This window comes from Gopherus evgoodei, chromosome 4, assembly GCF_007399415.2.
Source record: "Gopherus evgoodei ecotype Sinaloan lineage chromosome 4, rGopEvg1_v1.p, whole genome shotgun sequence".
Classification (NCBI taxonomy): domain Eukaryota; kingdom Metazoa; phylum Chordata; order Testudines; family Testudinidae; genus Gopherus; species Gopherus evgoodei.
Window position 1 is genome coordinate 87,454,139 of NC_044325.1, and position 9,716 is coordinate 87,463,854.

Below are 9,716 nucleotides of genomic sequence, written 5' to 3' on the forward strand. Positions count from 1 at the left end.
TCCCCTCAAGACACGATTCGAAGTTGTTTAGCATCTAGGGGTGATAATCTGACTTCTGTTAAACTGGATTGAACGCTGCAGCAAAGAGCGGTAGGTGGTGATGTAATAGGTACCAACGCACATGGATATATAAATATCGTGGCTAGGGCTAAAGCGCTATGGCTGAGCAGCTATAGAAGAAGATCACCACTTCAGACAACTTCTGGAGTTGAGATCAAGTTCAGAATAAGATTCAGCTGAGTCGATCCCCCCTGCTTTTTCTCCCCTTGCTCATAGGGTTTCTTCTCCATGCAACCTGACCAGGGAAACCACAGCTCGTTTGGTGACTGAGCTATTGGGATCCCTCCTTTGCTGCTTCTCCCCCTTTTTTTCTGTGATCTAAGTATAAAGTGGGAGCTCCGAGGCGAGTGTATTTTTAGAGCAATTGACTCCCTTCTAACCACGTGTGCTGCCCATGTTGATCAGGATGACTCTCCCCTCGGCCTTCTTGCCAATCTTGCTCCTGGGACTGCTTTCGCCTTGGGTGGTGCGCTGCGTTCCTTTCTCTGCCCAGCAGAACGACACCCTGGAGTGGCGCTGGGAGACTCTCTTCTCTCGCTCCATGGCCAGGCTCCCGGGGGAGAGGAAAGAGACCAGCCGGGACGGTGACTATCTGCTGGGCATCAAGAGGCTGCGACGTCTCTACTGTAACGTAGGCATCGGGTTTCACATCCAAGTCTTGCCAGATGGCAGAATCAACGGGATTCACAACGAAAATCGATACAGTAAGTTGTTTTATTATTATTATTATTATTTCCCCCACCTTGTCAATTTCCGGAGGGGGGAGTTATGACGGCGGGGGGGGGGGGTTGGCACCTCGAAGCGCATCTCACCTGATTCCTGACATTTCAGCTGGTGACTTTCCTAAGCTCCCCTTCTAGGAGGGATCGTGGGGCTCTGTAATTTTTGGAAAAGGTGTGCGGGGGGTGGGGCGGGGATCAGCTGAAAGGCATTTGGTTGTATTCGCACTTTTCCTCCTTGATACCCTGTTCGGAAAATAGATTCGCATTCCCAGCGTGTGTTGCACTTTGTATATTAGAGCTTCTGCACAGAAACACACAAGGGCCCCTTTAGAGGGAAAAAGTATTATTGCAGCTGGTTACCTAGGTATTGTGAGCGGCTTATAGAAAGCTTTCCAAAGTCAGCTGAAAGTCGGTCCTAAGCAAGCATGGTCAAACTCAAGCTGCATCGACTGACTTCCTTACGATCAGGTTTGAATTGGGTTATCAAGTCCCTCAGATAAGTGGCATTGATCCTGCTGAAGACACAAGGTTACTAAGTAAAAAAGTGCTTAGCCAGAAGTCCCAGAGCCTTGGGTTTGAAAGTCCCTATGTATATGCTTAACTGGCATGAGCACTGGGAATCAATCAGGGAAAATCTTTTTGTTCATGTCCTTTCCTCCCCCAAGGACTTGTTTTAAAAATAATGGCACTGCAGGGCTCTGATTGCTTGCTTGAGAGCGATTTATGGAGGAGGCTACTGTGTATGGATAGAATTGCTTAAAGCAATATTTTTCCTGCTGTCGAAAAGAATCAGGTGTTCTGCCCACGTCAGCATCTGGATGCTCAGCACCACAGCATGCAGGGTGTTCCTCCCCCACCCTCGGGTTTTCAAACAGTAAATTGGGATTCCTGAGTCAAAAGCAACTCTCAGACGTTAGCACAGTCCAACAGAAAAGCATCTGTTAGTGACTTAACCCCTTGGCCCCATGACTTTATCTGATACCCAACTGAAACAATAGGATTTGGGGTTATAAACAGCATGATGACAAATGTTTGATTTGCCACAAAATGATTGTTACTTATTTTAAATCGGGCAGTGAGTGAAATTCCTCCTTCCCATTTAAAATATCGGGGTTGTTTTTATTTTTTAAAGAGCTGTTTTATTAGACATTATCTAGCCACTGAATGGGAGCGGCTTTCAGTCTTTAAAGCACAGGGGGAAAACTAACACACATAATCATCTTGAAAATTTTAAAAACTGGTTCATCAAGGAAGTAACTGTTAAGCCACATATAGAAGCATGTCAGTGATGTTAGGCAAATAATCACGATTTAGCCTTAATTGGAAGGCATAGGTTTGATATGGCCACTGTTTGTGTTAAATCGACCCATAATAAGGTTAATACGTGTATCTATGTTGTGTGTGACTCCTTATGCATCGTTTCTCACCATAGGTCTGCTTGAAATTTCTCCAGTGGAAAGAGGAGTGGTAAGCCTATTTGGTGTTAAAAGTGGACTCTTCGTAGCCATGAATAGCAAAGGCAAGCTCTATGGATCTGTAAGTAGCATATGAGATACTGTGTGACTGGCTACATGACCATAACAATCCACGATGAAGAGCGCCTGTGGTGTTTTTGGATTTAAATGGCCCAAGCCCCAGTCCTACACTGCATTGCTCATCGAAGACAGGACACTCTTGAAGCACTCTGTTTTACCGTGAATGGAAGGTGTCTTGTGCAGAGATGCTACTGGAGTAGTGCCTTTCATGTAAATTCCATTCTTCGCATTTCTAGCCACTAGATGTACTTACTATCCTCCCTGGTGTAAAAGTCATTCAGCCAGGGACCACCCTTATTGCAAGTTTCTCCGCAAACACAGTCATCATTTTGTTGGGCAATACCACAAGCTAGTCTGCATAATAATTAATTAATTTAATTAAGTAATTAACTAATCAAGCTCTCCAAATAAGAACAGCTTCAATCAGGCATATATATCTGCTCAGTTTCTCTGAGGGAACTTTAATGTGTGACCAGTCCCACATGTGTTTTTTGTAATCTTTTATGACATCACAAATCAATACCTACCGTGATCACTCTTTGTAAATGCTGCAGAACTGACTCTGCTCTGATGATAGATAGATAGTCATCAAAACTCCCTCTTTTTAAAAACAAATTTGATCTGTTCAGCCAGAATGAAAGTATGTCTTGCATTTTTACATTGGATTTTGGGAACAAATAGGGGACAGGATTTCATTTTTTAAACCCACTTGGCGCTGAAAATAATAACACAAGTCTTGTTTCAGGTCACTTAGAACTTTCCCTCTGCTTGTTGCCTTTCCCTTTGTATAAGTTTCTGTGGCCAGCATCATTTCTGTCCTATGATCCTGTGTGTAGAATTCTGCTTTCAAACTGACTTCTCTATCAATGACTTCTCTGTTTCATGTCTTTCCACATTCATTCTGAAGGGGTTTGGCCACTAAGGGGCCCGATCCTGCAAGCCTTAACTCCAGCAAAGCTCTAATTGAAGTGAATGGCCATTTTGCCTGAATGAGAACATAAATATACAAAGTAACTGGTTTAGGGCCTGATCCTGCACCAGTGCAGTCAAGAGGCCATTTTGCTATTGACTCCACTCAAAGCAGTATCAGGCCTTCAAAGTACAACAGCTCCTCTGTCATCATCTCTAATAGGGACATCAAGCAGGACTCTTGGCTGCATTGTGTGCCCTGGGTATTTTAAAATCCAATGCAGATTTAACTCTAGCAGGTCGAGCCCTGATTTACAAAAAGTAGTGCTTAAAATTAATAATAGAGATAATCCCTTTAGTTGCCTTAGTGCCTATCAATGCCAGTCCAATACTGTGCTAGTATCTGTATCCAGGAAAAGCACCTGCCTCCCTTTGTATCCACAGAAGAAATTATTTCACTGGCAAAGAAAGAGTGCCCTTGCCTTACCTTCAAATCAGCTTGCTTTCCTGGTCTGCTAGCATCAACAAATCCAAATTCCTCATTCAAGATCAAGGAGGAAATAGTCAGTTCTGAAATGTTCTGGGTACCTTTAAAATTCTTTCCTCTTTCCTATCCAAACATTTTGCCAACATTTAGAGGCTCCTGAGCTCTGAAATATCCTAGGCAATGTATTGTTGGAGTGCAGCTAATGTTTTTGGAAGCCAAGGGTTTCTGTAGATGTTAAATGTAATCTATTTAATGTCAGAAAGATCAACGGGCCTATTATTTAAATAAGGTGTCTTGAAGGAAGGTTACATCCTGCAAAACTTCCACTGACTTCAATGTAAGGACTGAAAGTCAAAATTCTGATCCTCGCTAATGGGAAAAGTCTGATTGAATAGATCTACCTGAGGAAAGCAACAGAATTTTGCCCTAAATTTATACAAGCTGCATTGCCAGCTGTGTTAAAATGTGACATGTTTCCATAGTTGTGTAGACAGGCTACTAGATGCTCTTAGCCTCTTTGGACATATCTGATTGATCTGGATTTTAAAACCCTTAATGAATCCATGGTTTCTGATGGGCCATCTGGAGTCTCCATGGGATGATCTTTTCAAAAGATCACTAGAGGAAAAAAATCAGCTGTGCATTTCCTTTCATCGGGCCTACGCCTGTTGGTAATAATATTTCCAGACCTGATGTTTAATATTTCCTCCCCCCTTCCTCCTCCTTTGCATTTCAGACCCATTTCAACGATGAGTGTAAATTCAAAGAGATTCTTCTGCCGAACAACTACAATGCTTACGAGTCCAGGATTTACCCTGGCATGTACATAGCTCTGAGTAAAAATGGAAGAACAAAGAAAGGCAACAAAGTGTCTCCCACAATGACAGTGACACATTTTCTTCCTAGAATCTGAGACATCTTCCTTCAGACCTACCTCAGCACAGGGGAAGAGACAAGCCACGCTTGGGGAAAACATGGTGCACTTTTATTGGAGAGTTTTATGCAAGACTAGGTGTAAGATATTTAAATTAATTATTTAAGTCTGTATATATTGCCACAAAATTATTTATAGTTCTGATTTTTTTTAATGTCTAAAAACAAACAGACAAACTAACAAAAAACCCAACCCAAGCTATTTCATTTGATGGTGCAACTGTAGAAGACTTCTGCTTTGTGGTTTATTTAACTTTTTTAAATTTATCACAGGTGTGCTGCTATTATGTGTTTTAAAACAAGTGAAATTCAATTCCTATATTACAATGTTTTGCACTGTTTGTGTGTTGTACAGTGTTTGTTGGTGTACACGTATTTGTTTGGTTTTTTTTAACCCACCACCACCAGATAAGGTCTTAGTCTTTGAAAATGAGCTGTGCAAACCTTTCACAGTTCTGATGCTAGCTTGTAGGAACATACAATGTCTGACCTCCTTTGTGCAGTGTTGCTATTTAATTGAAATGGTATCAGTTTACTTCTGGTACAGAAAGTGCAGTGTTGAAGTACTACCCCACAAATCTGTTTTTAGATCTGCCAGTGCTGAACTTTGAACTTTCCTGCAGTCAATCTTTGCAGAGCTACTAGGCAGCAGAGACGCTTAACAACTATATAAACTCATTTTTTTTCTTTTCTGTTCAGATAAATAGGAACACAATTTCTTTTGTGACCCTTAAAGAAAGCTTTGCACATGAGGTCTTAACAGTGTGTGTCGACCCCTCCCCTAACAAACACTGTGAAATATGCTACTATGAACTCATTGTGTTTATTTATTCAAATCAAAATTCCTTTTTCAAATTTGGAGACTACACTTATTTTCCAAAGCCTATGAAACTCTATGGTTCCCATATTTTAAAATATATAATCAAAACACATTTTCTGATTCTTGAAAAACCCAAGCTCTATAGATAGAAGTCAGACTGGTTTTAAGTGAGTAAAGCTGGTCTATATTATTTTTAAAATGCAGTGTTTGGAAGGAGAAATATGCTGCTCTTTTCTATGTCTCATTCCCTGACAAAGTTAATTAATTTCTACCTCACTAATTCTTGAAGCCAGTCTCCTAACAAAATCTGCATCGAAGGTGCAAACTTTTCTCTTCAGTATTATAATTCCAGGAAAGGGGGTGGATCTTTGCAATCCCAAATCTCTGTTTTTCCATATGTAGCCAGAAGTATTTAAGATAGAGTCAGTTGCATCCTATTTGAGCCTTGTCACGTTTGAGCTATCTTTACCCAGTGATTTACTTTTAGTAAGGATAATCATGGTGAAAATATTTGCAGACAGCTGTCAGGCTGCAGCACTATATGGTCATCAAGTAACCCTATATTTTTCTTTCTATATTTTGCAAATGTAACCCATGTCTCTAAAGTAATGAAGGAAAAAGCAGGTTTGATCATGAAAGAGGGGAGAAAGGAGACCCTGAAATGATGGTAAACTTCTAATTTTTTTAGAAATGTGAGACTTCATGGTCTGAAGTTGAACCCAGGCCTGATCACAATGTTTAATGAATAAGTTTAATACGCTTACAGGATGTTTACAGATAGATAATCTTCCAAATTCAACTAATGATTTTTGGACATGTACAAGTCCCAAGGCTGCAGAAAATTTGAGTTCAGCATTTTTTTCTTTCTACATTCCTATATGAAAAGTTTTTGTTCTACTAGAGTCATATATACTTGCATATATACTGTACTTACAAATGACCTTGAAAAGTAAAGCTACTCGCCAAAGTTCATTGAGATCAGAGTGTAGCAGGACCAGATCTTAAACCATCTACTGCTGCTGTTCAAAAACAAAACCAAATTAAAAACAAAAAACAAAGCCAAACCTAAGGAAGCACCTAGGAAACATGGTGCCTAAGGATTTCTCTGCAATTTGGGGGATTTCTGTACTTTCTCTGTTTTCTATATTTGAGTAATCATCAGTGTAACTTTCGCCACTACCTCTGAAACCTCACAATTCTTCCACATTTCAGAAAGCAAAATTTGTCTGAAGAGTGGTTCTTCTGTCACCTTTCACTCCATTGAAATCCATAACTGACAGCCTCACTCTAGATGTATTCAGAGGTAATTGTTGTAACTTCCGAATATTGTTGTAAAATCTTTATATCGATGTTACATGGTATGAGCTTTCATCATTTACCAGAATCTGTCTGTAGTTTTATACAGGTGCTGTTCAATATTGTGGTGTATGTGCTGTGCACATTTAAATGCATAATAAATGATACACGTTTACACTAGAACTGACTGAAGTTATTTAGAATGGACTTCATTCCTCCTATGAAAGACAAGACATTATTCCTCTCTTTTAAACATATGGGCACCTTTAAATAATATTACAAGAAGTTTTTATGACAGATGTTCCCAGCACACCCAATTTGATAGTCCTTACTCAGGCAAAACTCTCACTGAAGGCACTGGGAATTTTGTCTGAGTAGACCCAGGTTCTTGTAGCTGGTTTTAAATTAGCACACTTGCATTCAAGCCAGATCCATAATAATAAATATAAACTATTAATGACAGTAGCAAGAATAGTAGTGACTAGAGACCCAAACTGAAGCTAGAGCCTCATTTTGCTAGGCATTATACAGACTTGTGGTAAAAGATAGTCCCTGCCTCTTAGTCTGTCTAGGAGTGATGTTTGATAGGATTTCACCTGGCTTTAATGAATACCATAGTCGCTCCTTGTGACATGCGTGCTTCAATGAAATAATTGAGAAAAAATAATTGAGAAAAATTTAAGATTCTCTGGTCCTGTTTTCCTCTGGAACTGTTGATTGTGCTGTTACAAACATTTATAGTAATATCCATTGGGGGAACTATTAGATATCAAGCACTCTGGTGCTCATCTGGCAGGGTTCCTTCTGGTCCAATTTTTTTCTTTCAGGTTTTAATCTATACTCAGTTTTTCAGAAAAAAATGTATGTGTATATGTATATATATACACATACATATATATATGACAAAGGCAATACATAAGTCTGATCCTACACCCACTGACTTCAATGGGAGTTTGTCTAACTAAGAACTGTGTAAAACCGGAGGTAACTCATCGACGCTCATCCAACCTGAAAGCAGAAATTTACCATCTGACCTACATGGCCAATCAAAACAGCTTGAGTTTCACATTTTCAATCTTGCATACTCCCAATGAATTGTTCTCAAGCAAGTCAAAAACCAAGTAATTATCTTGTGGACCATTTTAAACAACTAATATATTTGAGAAGATCACGATCAGTCCAGAAACAGAAAAGGAGGAAAAATATAATGAATTTATATTTGTTATGGATTTTTCACCCAGATGTACTGTTAACTGGTGAGGTATGATGAAGTCCTTTTCTGCCAGTTTCACCCAAATAATTAGAGCTCCATCAATAAGGTATTTGATCAATTTCCACTTCTTTTTCTGTTTGAAGAATGTACATTAGAAGATCCTGATTTTCTATGGTTTATTAGTTATTTAATAATATTTTATGGATAACTGTGAAGTTTGTTTACACCTCAGGATTTAAAATTCAGAATTTGAGTTGTGTTAGTTGTAGTTGAGTAACTAAAGTCACTCCAATCCTGCAAAGACTTACTCAAATGTTTAACAAGCATGTGACTAGTCTCACTAATGTCAATGTGTAAAGTGAAGCATACATACCAAGACTGTAGGCCCGGTGTTATTCCTGATTGTAGAAGTGTAACTCTTATAATCAGGTTTCTGGTGTGAATGTTCCCTGAAAGAATTTGAAAGTTGTTTCCCATAAGCATGCAAAGAGTTCATGTTAGAGTTCACTTACTACAAGCATTCATGCTTGTAAAATGTTTTTGCACAAATGTTTGAAGAAAGCAACTGCAGAAATGGTGTGAATAATTCTGGAGCAAATATATTTAAAAATACAAACAAGTGTTTGCAGATGTTTTTTTCCCAGCCCTATAAATAAGATAGCACTCATTACATAAAATAAGCTTATATATTCCCAGATAAAATGTAATTGATAATAGCTCAGGCATGCTGGTAATTAGCAAAAGTGTGTGTTTAAATATATTATTCAAACAACTAGAGGACATACGCGCGCACACACACACACACACACACATCTATCATGATTATGTCCTGTAGTTCTTTAAATTACCAGCATGCCTGAGATATTATCAATTATGTTCTACCTGAGAATGAAACTATATAACATCTATTTCTGACTACTGAGCTCATGATATGATGAAACATAAATATCAGCAACACTAGAAAAAATGAATGAAATTCCTGTTTAACTATCTAAATGAGACTGTATCTAATGTTAAGAACTAGTTGAAATTTTTCCAATGGAAAGGTTTCCCATCAGAAAATGCTGATTCACCAACCTTATCAGAACAGAATTTTCAATATTTTGTTTCTAAACTTTCATTTATAAATTATGTTTTATTCTATATTATATTATAATTTATACTATAAATAAAATTTTAAAAGTCAACATTGAAATGCAATGTTTCAATATGATCAAAATAAATTTTTTCAGTTGACCCAAAACAACAATAAATTTTGTTTTGCTGTGTGAAAGTAGAACGAATGTCAGCTGGAAATTTTGAAATTCAGTGTTTTATTCCAATACACAGTGAAAACAATTTTCAAAATCACAAACATCTTTACAGTACTACTAATAATGAATCCAAAATAGATGAGGGGTTAATTATCATAAAACTGAAATAGACTAGTGCCCAAAGAATATCTCTTCAAAAGTAACAGTGTGAACAACTGAGATGAAGACAGAGGTAATATCTTTTTATTGGATGAAGACAATAAGTTAAATCCAGTGACAGTCTCAAGCACAATTTTACTCTTCTCAGGACAAAAGTGCGTGAAAGATGCCTGATCTCTAGGCTGCAGGGTCAAGGGAATTTAAATGATATGCTGCCATTTCATTTTTTTGCAGATCTGTGTTTGTGACTGTCTGTGGGCAGCATTTGTATACCCAGACTTCTAAATGTGGTCAGTGTTTAACCCATAGACATGTCTACAGATAGTTCT

The 9,716-nt window shown here is 38.4% G+C and overlaps 1 protein-coding gene across 1 annotated transcript; it reads left to right on the forward strand.

Moving 5' to 3' along the window:
* Positions 1 to 454: 454 nt before the first annotated feature.
* FGF4 (fibroblast growth factor 4) lies at positions 455 to 6,922 on the forward strand. Its single transcript, XM_030562605.1, has 3 exons — positions 455 to 764; positions 2,215 to 2,318; positions 4,450 to 6,922. The coding sequence occupies exons 1-3, from the start codon at positions 455 to 457 to the stop codon at positions 4,624 to 4,626; spliced, it is 591 nt and encodes a 196-aa protein (XP_030418465.1). The 3' UTR covers positions 4,627 to 6,922.
* The last annotated feature ends 2,794 nt before the right edge of the window (positions 6,923 to 9,716 follow it).